Here is a 22,752-nt window from a genome sequence, read left to right as displayed (position 1 = left end):
GAGGGTCTAACAATCTCTGGTCATAAAGGGCTTAAATATTTTGAATGACTACAGTTTCGACAATTTATATATGGCAGCCTGTTTCGACTGTTCATTTTTGGACTCATGCAGATTTATTCAACCATTTGGGCAAATCATTGACATGTGAATCTATACCTGGGCTCTTCATTTTATCTGACTTGGTTAGTTATTAAGATTGTTCTAACAATAAATAGTACAAGGTGAATTAGAAGCAGTAAATGTGTTTCATTGTATTGGAGGCTGCCTTAGCAGGTGATAACAGCGCGTGCGTGACCACAATAACTAATAAAGCATTATTAGGTATGCTGGTAAATGTTTTTGGAAGATGACCTCCATTGGTCTGGTGTGCTGTCATCTGACAACACTTACTAGGTCCTGTGATGCTCAAAGGGATCCGGTCACATGACCTGAGTGCCGAATGTCCAGATTGGACAGTGATCCTTGTCTCTTGGGACAGCATTAGTCATGGTAGAGAGCTAAACTTAGTTTGGTGTATTTTTATTGCAATGGATATCTATTTTTATTTGTTGCAGACATATGATCAGGTAGACACTCTCATTGGTAGACACTTTCTTATTTTAAAAATGTTTTCATCTATGCTTTTCATTTATTGGGACCCAATATCTACAGAATAGAAGCATGCTGTTCACAGACATTTTAAATATTTTAACAAAAAAATGAATTATTATGTGAGTAGAATCCTGTGAATCCTCTATAATCAATCGAAGTAGACTGTGTTGTGCTTGATTAAGTAAATGTTTTATTTTGAGCAATTCTAGCATACTGTATATTTTAATTTGCTGTTTAAACTGAATTGATTGATTTGTATTTGTATTGATTCCATTTTGAAATAAAAGCTCATTTAAAACAAATCTATTGTACAAGCAATTGAGTCAGATGGATAGTTCAGCAAAACTAAGTGCAGAGAGTTTGTTACAGCGGCGAAGTGGTGAAAACATCTAGCATGTTTATATGTTTAGGAATATGATTGCTATGTCTCTTTACAAATTTATATAATATAATAAATGTAACCCCCTGTCACTGTGTGTAATGTGGGGTGCAAAGGGTACACAGTGCACCTCCTTCTCAAACCCTGGCTAGCTGATGGGCATGGGTGTAAATGATCAGGGGGTCCCTGCACATGCAGGTGTTTCTATGTAGTTAGTGGGACACAGGTAATGTCACTTTGGTGCAGTGTAATAGAAGTCACATTAATTTGGGCGCCAGACCATCTCTATAACAAACTGAACTCTTTATTTACACTCCTCTTCCTCCAGCACGATAATCATAATGGTTGCAGCAATAAAGAAAAATATATACATCTCCTTACTCTCTCCAGCACAGTTCTTAATGAGCAATACGAACATGGTTGCAAATATCTTATCACTCCTCCTGCACAGTTCTTAATGTTATCCAGATGTTAAATAACATAATTTACATGTCTCTTGCACTCCATACTCACTGCAGATCACCCTCCTCTGCAAGGGCACTCGCATGGATGCTAATAGGCAGGCAGCTTCTCCTCCATGCAGCTCTGACACACTCTGTGTACCTCTCAACTGCAGCTCATCCCTCCTCTGCGGGGATAATGTCTCCTGTGCTCTGACACATCACTCTGTGTACTCTCAGCCTCAGGATCTGACACTACAGCTACCTTGCCTCTTGTAGCAGCCCTCACTCCAGGGCCTCTTCCATGCGAAGTGTCCCCCTCTCTCTTGGGTTATCTATAGTGGCATGGAGTTCTCCCCCTCATCCAGGGCACACATTCCTTGCCCTGGCTCAGTCACCACCTCAGACAGCCAGGCAATGCTGGGGGAGCCTGGGAGCTTCCACCCCAAGTCCCCAGCTACATCTCTCCTCTCCTCTGTCTCCTCTCTATTCCTATTCCCCCTTGCTGACAGCCCCTCCTTCTTCTCCCTCAGTCTCCAGGCTGGGCTGGGTTATCACCATGGTAACCTGTTTATGTAACTTTTCATAAACTATTAGCTTACCCTCTAGGTGACCCCTCCTGAATTCACTGAGGTGCAGGGTTTTACTAACACGCCACTAGGGGGCGTTACATAAAGAAATAAATGAATAAATAAAAAAAGCACAAAAGAAAGAAGTAGTTAACAACAATATATTTAATGTTTTACATATCAAAAACAAATATATGCATTAAATGTCAGTCCCCAACAGATATGTCTTATTCAATAGACAATGACAGTTTATTACAGACTGTGTACCCTGTAGTGTGAGTAGAAATACTTTTAATTTTCACTCACAATGACATAAAAGTAATATTTTACATAAAAAATTGTATATTATACTGTTGTCTATGAAATTGCTTGCATAATCAGCCAAATTAAACTAGCGGAGTGTAGTATTGATGTTCCTCTTCCTCAGGGTGAAGAGAAAAGCTCAGAACGTCAGGTACTGCAGTCACTGGTTCAGGATCCTCTTCTCTCACCTCTTCTTTTTCTGGTAATATAAAGTGAATAAAGGTTATAAACAGTGGTCAAAGTGGGTTGATATATGGTGGTACGCCATACCAGCCCTATTAGGTTTCCCATTCCAATAACAGTATCTTTGATCATTAATTTAATGCTAGATGCCTCGCATGTGTAGCATTAAAAATATGATAATGATGCAGATTTAAGCAAATGTAATTTTAAGCAGTAACAAATGAGAAAAAAATAATAATAATAAAAAGCAAAATGTATTTGGCATCTTATATTATTTAGCAAAGTCCTCCTACTCTTGCTGATTTCCCTTTTACAGTATAACTGTTGCTTTAAATAAAACTGACAATTCTTCTTAGCTATTGATTTTCTAGCAGGAGTAACTGGCAGCAGTTTTGGGCAATCTGAATAGAGATGTAAGTTTATTGCTAGCCACATTGGTAAAGGTGGCAATGTTTTCATCACAAAAGAAGATGCACTTTGTTTCCTTACTTTGGCTAGCTCATGTAAAGCTCTATGTACACAATTCCAGAGCTGAGTAGAGGGCATATTAGGTTTTTGGTTGTTTTGGGGTTTTGTTTTTTTTTTTAAACTTTTTGGTGATCATTTAGGGTTGTGCACGGTACATATGTAAGAAAAAGTTGCACACAAAAAAAGCGTACTTACATGTATATGTTGAGTTGAATGTATTTCAAGATGCCTCTAGCTCTGAAACTATAGTAGTTAAGCCAGGCATCAGGTGTACATTATGTATATTTGGGATATTTAATTATTTTTGCCTTTGTTTATTTAATTTGTATTTTTTTTTAGTTGTGTCTACTATTTATTTTATTTCAAAAGATTTACTAAAAAGACTATATGCAAAAAAACAAAAACAAATGGAAATCTTCTTTCCCGCAGTAGCCCAAATGAAACTGTCAATTAAGTAATGTGAATAGGCAGCAGCAACTTGATATCATATAACTGCAACACTTATCAAGTAAGCTCCAGTCTGTCAACTGGAGTGTTCAGTACACAATCAGCCAATCAGAAGTGACAAGAGCAGAGATGAGAAACCTGATATTTCAAAAGCCACATATGTGGCTCTCCAACCTTTAAAAGGACTGCACTTCATCATTATTTCAAGAATGAGGAAACAGCCAAAAATGACCTCATCACCCCCTCATCAAAAATGCTCCACATTTGCTTCCATTCCAATACATGTCCTTTAGACATGCCATGGCCCCACATCCCATCATCATCATCATCGTTTATTCTAAGGAGCCACAGGTTCCATAGTGCCTGACATATGTGCAGCATAATAAAAAAAATATGAGGCTCACCATGAGTATAAAACAAAGATTTCACAAAGATGAATTAAAATAAATCAGATATGAAAAAAGTAGCCAGCGGAGAGACGTATGTGAGCCCCACCAACCCTTAGAGTCCACATGTACTGCAAAACTCTCCCACACGCCACTCAGACCTCCCTCTATGCCACACAAACTTTTCCACATGCCTCTCTCATGCCACTCAGACCTACTCATATGCCATATAGACCTCCCAAATGCGACTCAAACCCTCCACATGCCGCTCACACCGTCCCACATGCTCCCACCAGCCACTCAGATCTCCCAACATGCCACTAAGCAATATTTACAAGCCACTCACACATCTCCATACACAACTCACACCGTCCTCACAGGCCACTCACATCTCCCTTGGTATTAGGGGTGCCAGTAAATGATCTTAAATATGGATCTATGAAAATACATTTTTTGTGTGCATGCGCAGTACAAGAATGCATACATTATATGCAGGGCCGCCATCAGGGGGGTACGGGGGGTACACTTGTACCGGGCCCGGGGTCAGCAGGGGGCCCGACGGCTCTCTTATACTTTCATTTTCATTCATTTGTTTTTGTTTTTTTTATGCATGTTGTTTTTCCTCCAACCACAAGGGGGCGCCCCGACGGCCGACAGTGAAGCAGTTCTGGAAGTAAATCACCAGGCTGCTTTTCACTGATGGTTGGCTGCAGCACAAGGAGGAGGGAGAGAGATCCCATGTAGCTCAATATCCTGGAGATCAGATAGGCTGCTCACAGCTCTTCTATTAGCAATGAGGAACAGACATCATTGTGAGAGGTGAGTTGACTCACATATAGGACTACAGAGCAGTTTTTAGTGTTTGTAGTGTGTGTCACAATTTGAATTGGGGCACTAGTGTGTGGCATATTATCTGTGGGCACTACTGTGTGGCATAATTTTATCTGTGGGCACTACTGTGTGGCATAATTTTATCTGTGGGCACTAGTGTGTGGCATATTATCTGTGGGCACTACTGTGTGGCATAATTTTATCTGTGGGCACTAGTGTGTGGCATATTATCTGTGGGCACTAGTGTGTGGCATATTATCTGTGGGCACTACTGTGTGGCATATTATCTGTGGGCACTACTGTGTGGCATAATTTTATCTGTGGGCACTACTGTGTGGCATAATATTATCTGTGGGCACTACTGTGTGGCATAATATTATCTGTGGACACTACTGTGTGACATATTATCTGTGGGCACTACTGTGTGGCATAATATCTGTAGGCACTACTGTGTGGCATAATTTTATCTGTGGGCACTAGTGTGTGGCATATTATCTGTGGGCACTAGTGTGTGGCATATTATCTGTGGGCACTACTGTGTGACATATTATCTGTGGGCACTACTGTGTGGCATAATTTTATCTGTGGGCACTACTGTGTGGCATAATATTATCTGTGGGCACTACTGTGTGGCATATTATCTGTGGGCACTACTGTGTGGCATAATATCTGTGGGCACTACTGTGTGGCATATTATTTGTGGGCACTACTGTGTGGCATATTATTTGTGGGCACTACTGTGTGGCATAATATTATCTGTGGGCACTACTGTGTGGCATAATATCTGTGGGGACTACTGTGTGGCATAATATCTGTGGGCACTACTGTGTGGCATATTATTATCTGTGGGCACTACTGTGTGGCATAATATTATCTGGGCACTACTGTGTGGCATATCTGTGGGCACTATTGTGTGGCATATTATCTGTGGGCACTACTGTGTGGCATATTATTTGGGGACACTACTGTGTGGCATAATATTATCTGTGGGCACTACTGTGTGGCATAATATCTGTGGGCACTACTGTGTAGCATATTATCTGTGGTCACTACTGTGTGGCATATTATTTGGGGACACTACTGTGTGGCATATTATCTGTGACACTACTATGTGGCATATTATCATCTGGGGTGCACTACTTGACATATTATTATCTGGGACACTACTATGTGGCATATTATCATCTGGGGTGCCCCTGAGTGATGGTGTGGTGTGACCTGACGTCACACTGATGTTCCCGCCGCCGCTGTAAGAATAAGGAGCAAGGAGCAGTAGCTGCAGCATCTGGGTAAGTATATTTTAAAGATATTTTATTATCGCATTTTTTTTACTCTGAATTTTGTAGGAGACTAGGCCTCCAAGTATGATAATGGGTTAAGCTGTATTTCTTGAGGGATAATAGTTATTTTCTCCCTTAATGTCATAAATTAAGTTTTTGTTGTTTTTTTTGGGGAAAGGGGGCGTTCACCGGGGGGGGAGGGGGGGCCTGCCTGTTTCATTTGTACTGGGCCCCACGATTTCTGATGGCAGCCCTGATTATATGACCAAACAAGTTTGAAATCACCTTAACCGGCCTGTCCCTTGTCCCTTGTATCTCACAAAATGTGGAGCATAACATCATATACATTTTATAGCCCTGTTGATGTTCCCCAGCTCACCAGAGTGCAAATGCAGTGTCTAATTACATGTGGATAAGGGGACATTGTATCCATGCCTATATTGGAGACTTTTTCATTCTATGTTAACCATGTGTTTGTTTTTATTGCAGTGATGCTTTTATGCATTGTTCTCAAATTAAAGCCAGGTCGGTCATGGGTAAAGATTGGGTGGGGTCCAGTTCCAGGATACAGGTGAGGGGGCTGTACCTGCTTTCATTCTCTACAGGAAATCCTGATCAGATGTTAGTTAGTTCTGGCTGAAAAAGCTTCTAAGGGATTAATAATGGGAATTCTATTTAATCATCTTAATTAACCTGAGTATGTCTCCATTGTCTCAGGTTGTATTCTACAGACTCCTTGGAGTCATCCCAGCAGAGGACCAAGAGTGTATTGAGATGAGAAGGGACAGCTTTCTATAAGCCCCTTTTGCAGACATTTACTCTCAGAGGATCCCACTATCTAAGCCCCCCCCCCCCCTGACTCAGCCCCTGGAGCATGGGAAAACTACAGGGTATAGAGGAGAGAGTGAGACACAGGGGAGGTTGTGCCTTTTTTTATTTGATTCTGGGGATAACTCTATCATTGAGGTCTAGACTTCTGCTGTACTCGGCATCCTGCTGGTACACCTGCAGCTCTTTAGAACTCCATGGGTCTTGGATTCGGCAAGTCAGGAAATCCAGATGACTGAAGCCTGTTAAGCTAGTGGGGTAAGGGACAGATAATCTGGTGAACCTGTCTGGCATTTATTTACTGTTTGCATATAGTATTCTAGTGCTTTGTTTATTACAATAAATGTACTGTTGCCTGAGTGACTATAAGAACCCTAGAAGGTACTTGGTAGGGTTCACTGGCATAGTAAAGCACCCCTGGATGGCCAGCAAGTGTGAAGTGGGTTATAATTGTGCTCCACAGATACAGATAAACTCTGTATCTTCACACATTATGACAAAAAATGTGCAGTATAGCCTAGACTAAATTTAATTTAGTTTAATGATGACGCATAAATGACAGGTTAGAAAATGCTGGTGATCATGCAATGATAAAGGTGGTAGATAAATATTGAGACAGGTGAGCATGAATACCTGAAGTCTGGAGGAAGGGCACTGAAGTGTCCAAGGAGAGTGATGGGATACAATAAATTGGGCACAGAAAAATAAATTAAAATTTGTAAATGGATTTATAAAATAGCGAAAGAGTACAAGCAATGTATTTCTCCTTGAAAATGAAATCATCTGGCTAAGGTTCCAGAAATGATTACCTTTCAGAATAGAGGTGCTCTCCTCTGGCAAGCGTCCACCAGCCTCTTCATGTATTACAATCGTTGCAGCCTCATCTTCAATCACATTTGGAAGTGGGTCTTGATGCTCCAGTGGTTCTTGCCCATGCTGATACTGCTCTTGTGAGACATCAGGCACTAACTCAGACTTCTGTTCATACTGAGGATCTTCCTGTGCTTCCTGCTCTGGTACATGTTCCACTTCAAGCTCTGGTTCATGTGTTAGTTCCAGCTTGTGCTCCGGCTGCGGCTCTGGCTCAGGTTCCTTGACTTGTTTCCTTCTCCCACGTCCAGTTCCCCTGGCTCTCTTCTGGTGTTTAGTTCTAAAAAATGTAAAATATTTTCTATACATCTAACCTTTCTTTTATTTTTATTATAAGCTTTCAGACAAAATTCAATGTTGAAATTGAACTAAACTCGTTCGTTAAAAACACATATTTTAAAACATCATGAATAAGATTATATACACATGTGACTGCCATAAATGGGTGTTTTATAATACATCAGTTATGTATTCTCAGCCTTTGTAAGTTCTACTATGCATCTTATACTGAAAGAAAAGAATGTTATGTACTATTGAAAATGTTCAGCTCTGACTGTTTGAAAATACAAAAAGTGTTGAACTCATGATCCCAGTGCTGAGAGGCAGAAGTGCTAACCACTTAGCTACCGTCCTGCCCAATTTTCCTGGTTTAGTTTAACAGGTAAACAGGTATTTACAGAACACCAGCAGTCACTGGGCACAACAGTAAATTCTACTGACTATTGTGGAAGCCCCTGCTCTGCTCTTCTAAGCATGAATAACAGTACTCAACTTAGCTGTGCCAGGCCTGTAGCAGTAACATGTGCTGCCGTAGCAGTAGTTATGCCCTGCTTTACTTACTTTTGTACCTATAACTCAAATTTGTACATGGGGAGAGGGGGGCTCTAGGGCCCTGGTCTAACCAGCCTGTGCTATAGGGGCTGGCCTTGGCATTTGTTATGATCATGCTACTGTTATCTGTTTCTGTTGCTGTTTCCCTGTGTGTGAGAACGTTCAAATAGTTTGAGCTGGAATGCAGGTGTGCTACATGCATTTGTTAGGATTCTGTTATTAGATGTCAGGTTCTGCTGTATTTCCCCATGTATGAGAGCTCTCTGCTTTCAATTAGGCAGAGTTGCAGTGCAGGAGTGTTACTTATGTTATCCTGATTGTTTGCCTGCACTTTTTAAGGTCTGCCCTGACACTTAATCTTTGCCAGTGATAGTGTTTTGCTTCTAGAGGCAGCATCCTGGTTCTTGTGCTTTATTATTTTGTATCTGCTTTCTGGTTTTGATCCATGGCTACATCTGACTATGATTCTAGTTCTGGTTCCTGGCTCTATCTCACCATTCATGTTCCTGTTACCTTTACCACAGTCCGAAGAAGGAAAAAAGAATAATGACCTAAATAAGCACTCCAGGTACATATAAGTAGTGAAATAATGAATTAATACATATTATTTTTATTGGTATACATTAAAAAAAGGTATATGCAGATATACCACACTAATAAAAAAGCGAAATATAAAAAAAGAGATTGTAGTGTTGAGAAATATAGAGTTTAAAAATTGAAAGTTGACCCAGTGGTGGAGCCGATCGAAATTTATAGTATTTCCTAGAGGAAAGTCACTGATATAAGATCTTTTTGTGGGAATATGCGGCACAAATTAGTCCATAAGTGTCAAAATAGAGTAGCAGAGATTGACCATGTTCTGCCTAATGACAGCGTATCGTTTGTGTAGTATATTTAGTATTGTATATAATATAACTGATACATGGCAGAGTTGGCCCAATACATTCTCCACATATAGAGATTATGTTAGATTATCATGTATCTTGGCTAATATTGGAGATTCATAAAGCACAGGCCCTAATTATTGTGTCACAAAGTAGCCAAAAATCTAATGGCTAATTATCATTTGTGTACACCTATTTAGGCTGATAGATAGTGTTTCTAGGAATAGTTAGGTAACTCTTATTGAATAGATAATCTCTATGCCAATGGTTTCCTCATTGAGGCACTAGGTTGCTAATAATATGGTATTTTATTAGTCTGCTGTGTTAGATTGGCAAGTATAATAACGCTGATAGAGTATTTATCAAAGAATCTAGCTTAGATATATTCTGCCTAGCAACAGCGTGTCGCCTGTATAGCTCTCAAAAATTGGTATTATATATAGTTTGGGCTATAGATGGCAGTATTTGCCTGGAGTATTTCCCACGTACAGAGATTGTAATAGTCTCTATACCATAAGTCTTCCGGGTCTGACGTCACTCGGCGTCAGAGGTGACGTCACGCCGAGTGACGTCAGACCCGGAAGTAGGCGGAGCCGACCGCGGCGTCCTGCCGCTAACACAGATCCATAACTGATATACAGATTCCTTTACAAATCTCTTATTAGCGCTATCTAGACTCGCTACCCAGTACAATAGATTTATGCATTAGCGTAAGGGAACATATTATTAGCGACTCAGCGTTCTTATTAGAAGACTTATGGTATAGAGACTATTACAATCTCTGTACGTGGGAAATACTCCAGGCAAATACTGCCATCTATAGCCCAAACTATATATAATACCAATTTTTGAGAGCTATACAGGCGACACGCTGTTGCTAGGCAGAATATATCTAAGCTAGATTCTTTGATAAATACTCTATCAGCGTTATTATACTTGCCAATCTAACACAGCAGACTAATAAAATACCATATTATTAGCAACCTAGTGCCTCAATGAGGAAACCATTGGCATAGAGATTATCTATTCAATAAGAGTTACCTAACTATTCCTAGAAACACTATCTATCAGCCTAAATAGGTGTACACAAATGATAATTAGCCATTAGATTTTTGGCTACTTTGTGACACAATAATTAGGGCCTGTGCTTTATGAATCTCCAATATTAGCCAAGATACATGATAATCTAACATAATCTCTATATGTGGAGAATGTATTGGGCCAACTCTGCCATGTATCAGTTATATTATATACAATACTAAATATTGAGAACTACACAAACGATACGCTGTCATTAGGCAGAACATGGTCAATCTCTGCTACTCTATTTTGACACTTATGGACTAATTTGTGCCGCATATTCCCACAAAAAGATCTTATATCAGTGACTTTCCTCTAGGAAATACTATAAATTTCGATCGGCTCCACCACTGGGTCAACTTTCAATTTTTAAACTCTATATTTCTCAACACTACAATCTCTTTTTTTATATTTCGCTTTTTTATTAGTGTGGTATATCTGCATATACCTTTTTTTAATATATACCAATAAAAATAATATGTATTAATTCATTATTTCACTACTTATATGTACCTGGAGTGCTTATTTAGGTCATTATTCTTCTTTTTTCCTTCTTCGGACTGTGGTAAATGTTTGCACACATGACCTTAGCACCCCCCCACAATATAGGATATCTATTAGTGAGGTAGGGTACTATCCTGTGCGGAGCGGTTTCTCCTATTCCCCTTTCCCCATCTCTGTCCATGATATTACATGTTCCTGTTACCTGCCTGGCTATCACACACAATCGGCTCTCGACTCCTGGCTGAAGTAGTGGTGTCCCATGAAAGCCACAACAGCAGTACCATTACCACTTAAACAACCTGTTCTGTTTACTGACGTATGGTGGTACAGCTCTCTGGTGTTCAGCTATTCTACTTCCATTCCGGTCTGCATCCTGAACATCAGTTGTGTAGCTTCACTAATTCTAGTTGGAGTTGTAAGAATTTGCATTGACTTTTGTACTGCTTCAAGTACTATTGTGGTAACTATTCTGAGGGACTCTGGATCTGTCGCAGAATACTTTGGATACTTTGGACTTATACACTGCTGATAAGTACACTGTGACAATCTGCTGTACCACGTCTGCTGATTTGGATTTATCTCCTGCCCTGATACTGGGACTTTCTGTATCTTGCATTTTTGCCTGTTGATTGCAAAGCCACCTGCATCTGATTCTGAAATTGATAAATCTGTATCTGATTCTGAACCTGGTAATCTGTATCTGATTATCAACCTGATAGTCTGCATCTGATACTCTGCATATACTGTTTCTTCCTGTTCAATTGTGTTATAAAATAAAGTCTGTCATTTTATGTCGCACACCTCATAATTTCAGTGGTAACCTAACAGCATTGATGTCCTTTCTGGTGCCTGGTCCCTCCTTTCGATTAGCCACCCTGGCAGGATGCTTAGGCTGACAGACAGGATGCACAGCCAGTCAGGGCATTGATTTGGCTGGCTCCCCTCTTGTTCTTTTCCTCCCCTTAACCACTGCTTGTCCACTTCCATTAATTTTGTGCCTCCCTTTCACTCCGCTTTGCTTCTCTGTTTCCTCCTGTCCTCTTTCTGAATCTCACCTCTACTTATGCCCATCTGTCCCTTTCCTCTCCTCCCATTTCCTGCCCTCTGTTCCTCCCCTTTGCTCCTCTCTTACCTCCCTTGATGTTGACAAGACCCCCTCCACTCTTCAGCACATGTTGCTGTGCAGAAGAAAAACAGTGGAGACTGCCTCACAACATTCAGATTGTGAAAACCAGGTATGTGTAGGGATGGGGTATTAGTGTAATGCATGAGGGGTGGTGGAGGATATTAATATTATGTGAGCATGGCAGGCTATTGTTGTAATAGAGTGGGTGGTATTACTGTATTGTGTGTCTGGACTATTAATGTAATGGGGGAGTTGGCGGGTCTATTCATGTAATGTGGGGTATTAATGGTGGTAGCTATTAACTTAATGTCAGTGCTACTGGAATTTAGACAAGGGTATAAATATAATGTGACTTCTGGAGGGAGTTATTTATGCATTGTGAAGGCTATTTGTGAAATGCTTGGATTTCGAGTAGGTACATAGTACCTAGTTCTTTTCCAAACAGGGCCTTAACATTCCAGGTTCCATAGAAGCAGCAATATAATTTAACACACCAGCAGCAAGTCTGCAAGAACAGGTAGGAGAGGGACATTTAGGAGGTATGTCCTGCTTCAGACTGCTCATCCAGTGGAAGTCACTGGCTCTCTGCGGAGTTCCTTCCCACATAGCAGAAGAAGTGGGAGCTACTGTGAAGCCTAGAACAATTCTCCAACAATGTTAGGAGAGCATATGTGACAAGGGGAGAGGGCATATGTCACACTCTGTCTTGCAGTCCTATCGCATTCACCTTCAATACTATTGCTACAGAATGACCCTTTCTTCCCCAAGGTGCAACAAAATTTCTTACCCATGCTCTCATTATCTCCTGTCCCGACTAGTGCAGCCTTCTCCTACCTGACATTCCCCTGACACATCTGTCCCCTCGTCAATCTGTCCTAAAGAGTGTATCAAGATTGATAATCCTGTCTCACAATTCAACATCTGATGCACTTTTTAAGTAAAGCCTTTCACTGACTTATCATATCCTCCAATTATAATTACTCACCTATAAAACCCTCAATAACACCACCCTTCATACATCTCAAACCTCATCTGAAAATACTTCCCCCCCCCACACCCTCTTATATCTGCCTCTGACTATCTCCTTTCTGATAACCACTTCTCAGTTCTACTTACGAGATTGCTCCATGCCACTACCCAGGGGCGGATTGGCCACAGGCCTTACCGGGACTTCTCCTGGTAGGCTGGTGGCATAATGGGGCTGCCTGATGTCTTTATTTTCCCCCACAGGATGATATTGGTGCAATGTGTGGGCAGCGGACTGCTATTGATGCAGTGTGTGGGCAGCTGGGTGGTATTGGTGCAGTGTGCATGGAGAGGTGTGATATAGGGGCAGTGTGTGGGGAAAGATGTGGGGGTATTGTTGTAGTGTGGGGTTGGTATAGCCGGTTAATGTGGAGAGTTGGCAGGGTATTGCTTCAATCTGGGAGGGGATTGCTGATTGCTGTCATTTGGAGGGACTTGTTGTTTGGAAGGCATTGCTATAGTGTGGAGGGACTGGAGAATTTTGCTGTAATGTATAGGGGGTGGCATGTATTGCTGTAATGTGGGGGTGGTATAGCAGATTGCTGTAATGTTCGGGGTTTCTGTAATTTGGGAGTGTTGTTGTAATGTGGGGTAAAGTTGATTGCTGTAATGTTATGGATATTGCTGTAATGTGGAGGATATTTTTAATTGCTCTAGTGTGTGGGCGTTAATGATGAGGTGTATTTGTGTGCGTGTGTATGTGTATGTGCGTGGGTATTTATTGATGCAATGGGAGTGCTAATAATGTGCTAATTATGAGAAATAGGTCTATTTGTCAAATGCGAAATCTATTGATTCAAAGTTGGAACTTGTTGTGGGTCTAGATTGTTCATTAGTTATCTGGCTTTCCAGGAGGTGAATAGTAGTTTTTCTAAACATAGCCCCAACATTCCTGGCTTCGGTCAAGCAACAGCTGAGCTTAAGACACCAAAAGGTAGTAAAGAGCTGCAAGTGTAATCATTTTGTAATTTAACATTTAAAACATAAAGCAGATTTATTACAAGATACAATATCCAAAGTTTTGTGAAAATGCATGGCTAAAATACGTTGCATAGCACAGTAAAATTGAGTTGTAGTCTTATAATTAAAAGGTGCCCAACACCGGATCACTGTCAACAGCAAAATGTGTGTGCACAAGTTTTAGGGTCAAATAAGTGCCAAGCCTCTCCTAGGCCAACTGGCCGTGGCTGAATGGCAGTCAAAGTAGGAGTTAAAACCAAATGAATGGAACAAATCAGCTAGCTTCAGAAGCGAGCTTGCATTTATGCTAACTGTCATGAATTGTCAATCACTTCTTTATAGGAAATATAAGTCTGTGCATAAGCAGCAACTATGTTGTTATTTTAATGTTTTAACTTTTATATAAAGCAGATTGCAATCTACTTTTAGTGGTCCATTTTTGTTGATCACGTTTGTAGGTCTGTATTCTATGAATCTACAAATTTCCAAAATGTATGAGTGGCCAAGGGGTAAAAGTGTATAAAATCAACTGTTTGATATCTTTAATTCAAATGAATAGACATGTTTTATAGACATCAAAACCAGTATGTTGTTTAAATGTGATGAAGAAAACAATAATTAATGTTTAAATCTAATTCCAGCATGCATAAGATATTTTATTGTCTTCTAAACATATATCTATTTTCTTTTTTTAATAAAGCATTAATTACTCAATAATTATTTCTCTTGACAATTTACCCATAAATCTGCTGGAAACTGTCTTTATACTGCTGCGACTCTTCTCTCTTTCTCTTCAGAGCCTCTCGATCTCTCAAACGACGTGGCTCAATCACTAATAAAACAAAAAAGTGTATAGTTATAAATTAATTACAATAAAATAGCTAGAAGAAATATTTAAAGTGAGAGAAATCCCCTGGCCACATTCCAATATTTATTACATAATGACCAAGAGAATGGACAGCAGTAGGGTGTAACTACCTTTTCAAACTGTCTTTGCTCTCAAGAGTATGTTAAAAGTGGTTGCTATGCAAAGTGAAGCTTATGCCTTAAAACATTGCTTACGTTTATCTGTATTTGATGTTTGCCATATTTAATGAACTGGTTCCTCATTGAGAAATCAAGTATTCTGGTATTTTTTAAAAATCTAGTGAATATATAGCACTTGTTCCCCATGGTTTTTAAGGCTATATATTCATATTTTCAAAATCTTTTTTCATTTGAAACAGCACAACTTTTGGAATTAGAACTCTCACTCCCAGCCAAAAAGTTCTTGTTTAAGGGTATTCCCTGAAATGCATCAGTCAGCCTCTCACCTTACCACATTGTCAAGTAAAATGGAATGTCGGGTACAAATTGCTAAAAACAGTATTCTACCAACGTGTAAGTAACTTACAGCTCCACTTCCAGGTACTTGTTGTTAATTGATGACTTATGTGCAAGTAGAGAGAGAATTCTATACCATTGTTTTTTGGTCATTGATAAAAAAATCCTCAATTATTCAAATGTAGGTGCATTTCATCAAGGGAAGCCAAAATGATTTGTATAAAGAAATTTCAGACTTGAGCACACCTCTTCTCAGAATAACAATGAAGTCACTCTACTGTGCCACTGTGGTTAAAAATGTTAAAGAGAATAGTTTGTGGGGTCTACAGGAATTAGGGTGCCTAAATACTTGATATTAAGATTCAACCATTTAAAGGGAAATGAAGTAAAAGATACCATCTGCACTGGATCTAAGTTAACATTTACTGCATCTGATTGGCAGAGAATAAAAATGGCAAGTAGTCTGCAAATGTTGACATTTCCTACACTATCTCATTGCCTTCTACCCCAATACATTTGGATTTCATAATTTTGTCCTATGTTTCTTGCGGCTCTCATAAGTGGACAATATTATGCCATTGACACGCACCCTACCTAGAAGGCAAAAGCAAAGCACGGTTTCCCATTTCCATATGCCCTGAAAAAGCCGCATATGCGGAAAAGATACCAACCAGGAATGTTCAATAAAACCAGTCAATGATGTTTTCTCCCTCTGTTGTTTATAAGATTAAGTAGAGTCAGTTGTAGCTTCATTGATCAGGAGAATGTCCATATCTCCACCCTTGGGAACAGCCTTTCTGATGGGCTTACAGCAGTGGTGGTTGATGAGAGGCGGGAACTAAACAAGGACCTTAAGGATTTCTTCAACAATGCAGGCCTTTTCTCTCTCAGGCATGTGGAGTCCCAGAGCTGACATGTGCTTCCGAAGGAGAATGACAAAGATGATCAAGGTCGTGATTTGGGGAGATACTTCTCCTGAGTATAAGACCTGGGCCCCTTTACCTCCTCCTTGGATCCCTCTTCAAGATTATCCCAGTCAGTCAGTCAGCACCAAGATCAACATCTCCTGTGTATTCTTTGGCTGGAAGCAGAATTCTTTCAGCTGGAGTAATGCTTGGAGCCAACTCTTTTTGGCACATCGGTATGTGTCTAGCATCTTTCACTTGGCTTAAAGATCTGCCAGTTTCACTTCACTCATACATGGGTTGATATACAGTGTCGACCATTGTGATTGATGACAGCTTATCAACTAGTTGTAGAGCTACAAAGCACAGCTCAGGTATACACCCATGTACTCCTCCCAATATCACCTTAATTTTGGACTAAGTGATACCACCCCTGCCTCATCACAATAAACATATTTTAGTAGGAACGGTATAGCAAATCTAGTTTTTCATGATAGGTGACCAACTGGTATAAATGGTTGCAAACTTGTTATTTTTCATTTTTGACCACAGACCTGATGTAAAGTAATCTGGACTCTCTGCCTCCACAGGTCTCTGAGTAGGAAAACCACTTGTCATGTATGAAATTGTATCAAAAATTGATAATATAGTAGGCACTTACTGTCTCAAGCACATCCCAACAATACAACATTCCATTCACAACAACCATAAATATGGGTGTAATCCTTCCCTTTTTTCATGAGTTCTATACTAGTCTCAAGGCTCTTACTATCTAAACAGGTATCTGCATTGCATTGAAGCCTAGCCACAAGAGCTGTGGCTTCCATTATATTTTAACCAGCAGATTTGGATTTATTATTCTTATTAACCACCAGAATTGGGGTCTGCATAGCATTCTACCAATCAGAACTGTGGTCTATTTTATAAAATAGCCACCAGAATGGGAGTCTCTTTTATATATGCGTGTTACCAGATAATGGGTCTGCATTCTACAGGGTGATTCAAAAGTCGCAGTACACCCTTTTATTTCAAATACTCTACAGGAAATTGGTAAACCTGAATACTCCAGTAAGGTATGGGTGACGTGGTCTATCTTCTACGGTATGTACCAAACATGGACCATCTTGAAATCGGCCAATCGGCCCAATTCCTGTAGAGTTTTTGAAATAAAAGGGTGTACTGCGACTTTTGAATCACCCTGTATATTAGCTACTAAAATTGGGTATGCATTGTATTATAGACACTAGACTTTAGAATTGTGTTACATGATTATTACATGAATTGGAATTTGCATTGTGGTCTGTATTGTATACTAGCCATCAAAATTGCCTTTGTAATATATACTGATCACCAGAATGAACTCAGTTTGGTATGCAAGCCAACAGAACTGCCCTGATTATTTAAATACTGATTCCACTCCTCTTGTTCTTCTGTATATGTTGTTTTTCCCATAGTTTTTTTAATTTGGAAATTTCTTACTAGATTTTTTTACAGCAAATTGATTCAAGATTAAACTTAAAGGCCAAATCTTTTATTTCATAAATACTGAACATGTTACTTGTAAAAATAAGTACACATATTTAAAATGATACCACAATGAGCATGTACCTCTAGAAAAACAGTCCTTACCTTTTCCTAAGATTCACTGTTGTCAAAACACTCACAAACTTCCTCATTTCCAACCCCTGTAAAAAAAAAAAAAAGGTCCACAAAATATGTAAAATAGCATTAAAAAAATCTTCTTGCATTGGTCTTACTTTTGTAACGTGCTTAAAAATGCACAGTAGTAATACACATATGTATACTGAGTATAGGTCATAACAGACACAGTAATGGGTAATACTTATGTTCTTTTTATATGAGATGTGGGAATTGCAACTCATCCTACAGTTGCAGATAAGATGTGTTCTCTATCATTGACAGTGTGAAAATCTGAAATTGCAAAGAAAGGTCTACTGTGTATGATTGCATTGAACATCATATTGTCAAATTCACTGTGGTGTTCTAACCAGATTATCATTTTCACTCTTTAATATCCAGAGAACATTGCTTAGAAGAAAAGGTGTTCTGTGATACTGCCTCAAACAATGCTCTTATAGAACTTTAATTCAAAGACATTGCCTGGACAAAGTGCACCTGTTGGTTTAACACAGTGGCTGCATCACTTTTTTGTCATGAACCAATATTCATGAGAGTGTGGCCTATCAATTCACTGGGAGCCAGCAAAACCAATGAGCCATGAGGCATGAATATTGGTTCAGGACACAAAATGATTACCTGTGTAGGTGTAGACTACCCTTAAAATTGAAGAAAAGAGACCAGCAAGAATAAGATTTTTAATTTTATTGTTATTTTACATATATAAATATTTTGAAGTGGTAGCACTCAGCTTTTTTAGAGGTACAAATTCATCAGAATAGTATTTTAAATACACACATTTATTTAAAAAGAAACTTGACTTGATACTAATCTATTACTAAAATTATAAATCATACTTATTATGATGGCAAAATAGCTTTTACCACTTTCCACAATTGTCTAATAAGGTAAAGTATGTTGTAACTGTGCAGCACATTTGTGCTAAATACAATTTGTTGAATAAGACTTAAAATTGCTGCCTGTTAAATAACCAATATTGATCAATTATCATTATCTACAAGATTTCTACAATGACTAGTTCATCTTTTCTGTCTCCATCATCCACCTTCTCTTCTCATTCCAGCCTCACCACACCACCGGTAGCTGCACACACATGCCAACAGCTGCTTTAATATTGGTGGCTGATAATACTTCTGTTTTATAGTAGCAACACACACTTTCCCCACAACCAGCAACAATCTTTATTATACTACCTTATGTATTAATTGTTCCCCCACAACTCTTAGATTGGAAGTTAATTTGGGCCGTACCATCTTTACCTTCTATTTCATGTCATGGTATGTTATTTACATGCTTCCCGATCCCCTCATATGACAATATTTTATTTTAAAAAAAATCATTTCAGTGTACTCTGTAAAGCCACAGTTGCCAATATTTGAATATAATATCCAGCCTAGTGTATTAAAACTAATATTGAGCCCTCAGTTTGACCAGGAATAACTTTCACTTGCCGTGGTGATGTTCATGTTAGTGCATTGAAAGCAGGGCATTTACATGTTATTAGACTAATTGGTGGACTACTATGGCTAGAAAGTAACAGCTTAATCTACTAAATGGGCTGCAAAACACATCATGCTGGTGCGCTGATCTCATAAATTGAACACAAGCCCAAGAATATGTACAGTAATAGAGACTTTGTACACAAATGAAATGTACCCTAATAATATCGGACTACACATTATTGTTATAAGCACAAACCTAGCTGTCCAATCTAGACAGACATTCGGGCTCTATGTACAAACTACATGATACAATGTAATTGTATTGATTTGTCAATGTTCCTTTTCAATTTACTTTTTAAAGCTACTTTTTAAAGCTTAGAGAATACGAACAGATATTGTGGAATGCATGCAACATACATCATAGAATATTGCGAAATTTGGTCAATACTAAAAATAAAGACAGGGACAACATTTTTTTACATAATTAACTGTCCCTACTCCCTGGGAATTGGAGTCAGATGACAACTCTAGGCAATGCAGATATTCTGATGGAAATACATATTATTACATTTGCAGTATATGCATACACTCCTTAGTATGAAACTAGAATAATTTTAATGAGTAAGAAAATTGAGAAGTTATAATAATTCAGCTCTGACTCTACAGACTTTCTGGAAAACCTGGCTGCAATTGAAGTATAAATATTTCCATTAGGTATGTTAGTCTACACCCTAGAGGCAGTAAATAATAGTAGTTATGAAAATTTATTAGTAGAACAGGCTTATGTAATGCTCTGTAGGACACCCATTCTATCTCTTAAAACTCCTTCTGGTTTGTACTGAAATGTTCCTATGCTCAATGTAAACTGTACTAAATCTTATCTACAGAGCTGCTTCATGCAGCTAGCAGTAACTGGTATGCATATCCCTTATCTTCTTGGAGACTGCACACAAAGTCTAGCAGCAAATTCATAGCAGGTTGTGCTGTATCATGTGCTACAATGCACTGTCAACCAGAAATATAACAGACCAGATCAATAGGTAAGAACATGATTGGAAAATAGTTTAATACACATTTAGACTTGGGTGGCAAAGTCACTAACATGTGAAGGACATAACTCCTCATTGTATTGCCTGTGTTTTGTAAGGAAGGGAAACAGAGCTCAGTACTATAACACACATGTGCTTGAAAACATCACTACTTGGTACATTATATTCTTAGCCATCTCATCCAATCACATTTCAAGTATATTAGCCTCCCTACAGCATTACTACACTGTAGACTCATACAAGTCAAATTGAATTATTTGTAGAGGTGAGGGCAGGTTCATTGAGTACACATGGATGGACAGATAAGACAAAAACTATTTAAAAGACACTGAATGTTGATACCATATAAGAACTGATTGCATTGTTTGAGATATTTCAAAAACGTCTAATTCCCTGTACTGTATATTACTGTATATTACTGTACAATTACAGTTAGAAAATCAACTGCAGTTGTTGATTTATTTTACCATTTATAAAACAAAATAAGATATATTACACTGTATTAAAGCTTGCATATAGTACCATTCATCTGCTTGTTTATGTTAAAATGTTCATGTTATAGCCCCTCACAAACAACCAGATACCTGTGTCCCAGTTCTTCATGAGCTCTTAAAACAATACAGTGAGGATTCATTTTGAAAACTGAATAGCTATAAAGCAGAAGTCAGCCACTTGAATTTATTTTAGACCAGGGGCAGACTGGGGGCATCTATACCCCGGGTTAGTCCCATAGTGGGCTACCTTGGGCTGGATCACTGGGCCATCTGCATTTTTTTTTCATATAAAATGTTCCTAATAGGCTGCTGAGTTGAGTCTTGCCCCCCGGGCTTATATTTGTCAGCCCTCCCCTGTTTTAGAACATTTATGTATGAGGTCCAAGTGTATAAAACAAATTTGTGAAACGGGCCACTGGTCCTGTAAATCCCTTCTAGACAAGTTCCTATCATTCATTACCCTTCAATGGATTATGTCTGGGACTTATTTTAACATAAATGCAGCCGTCACACCTTTCCCTTCACTTCTACACTTCAACACATTGCTTCACAAATCTCTGACATAACACTTACATTATAGCACCAACAATATATTTAGAAAGTGTCAGATATACTGTTTATAGAGGAACACTTTTTGGTTTCACATATCTACACTAATTGATATCCCTAAACCGAATTTCTGTAATTTTAGCATTTCTTTCAGACAACTATGTTTCTTCTCTTTATTATTAGACCTCTTAAGGTATAATAATAGAAACAATTATTATTTATAATTTCTATTCTGCTCTCACTCATATAAAATCTTTTGAGAAGACGTCTCATATGGTCCAGTGTGTGAGTGACCTTAGGCACAGAAGCCATCCTCAGGCTTCAATTGCAAGAACTTTAGAACAATTTCCCATGTATATAAAAACATACAAGGCCTATGATTATGTAAGCATCGCCACCATTTTGATACAGGTTTTCAGCAAAATTGATCACAATATTAAATGTCATATGTGCTAGGAAACTAAACAATTGCATCCTAAGTAAAGATCCTAGATCCATATCTGTTTAATGTGCACCCTTGGTTCTGTAATGCTTAATTTCATGTGTTTTTACCATTTAGAATATTATACAAATGTAATTGTGAAATATATACTAGGACCCTTAAAAGTGCTCCACCACAATTCCTCCTCTGCCGTTTAACTTCTACTCTCTTCTTCTGTATATATATACAAATATATGCATATATTGAGGCACAGTTGCTCTATCATCAGTAGATTCATGATTTTGGTGTGTGGTATTCTACCTAACAACAACAACAATAAATGTATTAAAACATAATAAGCTACTGTTGAAACATAAGGATGTTATTTATAGATAACTAATATATATGTCCTAAAGTGAAGTATCAGCACTGCATAGGCATCGCAGACAAATACTTTCATTTGAAGCCTCTTGTGAGAACTTAGAAGCCACTGTCTTACCAGGAATTTGCTGCTTTTGTTCATGATGCTCACTGGCCAGTGCAGAGTTCTCCGCGAGTTCTCCATAATGATGGTCTTTTTCAAAGTCACCCATTTTTATTAATACTGCTCCCTCCGGTTTCACAAACTCCTTTGCCTCAACAACATTGCACTGTAATTTTAAAAGAAGGTTCAATTTTGAGGAGTGTCTTGCAAAAATTTCCCTCCCGCCCAAAGTGTCTTATCAACACTGACCATTACTGAATGCTAATAATGATTCCTTATCACATGCTAAATTGGTGTGTGTCTTACTGTTTGGTAATGTTATGGCCCGGGACACTGCATACTGATTAATTATGTTGGCCAATTGTTTCTTTTAAACATGTAAAGTACATTTAATTTTATTTTTATCAGACAATGCCAGGAAATGACTTATACCAGGTCTA

The 22,752-nt window shown here is 38.8% G+C and overlaps 1 protein-coding gene across 1 annotated transcript; it reads right to left on the bottom strand.

The window, feature by feature from the left end:
• Positions 1-2,126: 2,126 nt before the first annotated feature.
• On the bottom strand, positions 2,127-22,495 carry LOC142154169 (uncharacterized). Its single transcript, XM_075210925.1, has 4 exons — positions 22,328-22,495; positions 14,725-14,818; positions 7,515-7,855; positions 2,127-2,481 (listed from the first exon to the last, which is right to left on the bottom strand). Exons 1-4 carry the CDS (start codon positions 22,419-22,421, stop codon positions 2,366-2,368), a joined length of 645 nt encoding a protein of 214 aa, XP_075067026.1. The 5' UTR covers positions 22,422-22,495; the 3' UTR covers positions 2,127-2,365.
• Positions 22,496-22,752: the final 257 nt, after the last annotated feature.

This window comes from Mixophyes fleayi, chromosome 1 (assembly GCF_038048845.1).
Source record: "Mixophyes fleayi isolate aMixFle1 chromosome 1, aMixFle1.hap1, whole genome shotgun sequence".
NCBI classification, from domain to species: Eukaryota; Metazoa; Chordata; class Amphibia; order Anura; family Limnodynastidae; genus Mixophyes; species Mixophyes fleayi.
The sequence above is the reverse complement of the archived record's forward strand: the minus strand, read 5'-3'. Positions and strand labels throughout refer to the sequence as shown.

Excerpts from the sequence above, each read along its gene's own strand:
- LOC142154169 (XM_075210925.1), bottom strand. The coding sequence starts at position 22,421 with ATGGGTGACTTTGAAAAAGACCATCATTATGGAGAACTCGCGGAGAAC. Across the intron at positions 7,856-14,724 it reads AGTTTCCAGCAGATTTATGG|AACTAAACACCAGAAGAGAG; the intron begins GTAAATTGTCAA and ends TACATTTTTTAG. Across the intron at positions 2,482-7,514 it reads GAGCACCTCTATTCTGAAAG|AAAAAGAAGAGGTGAGAGAA; the intron begins GTAATCATTTCT and ends TTATATTACCAG.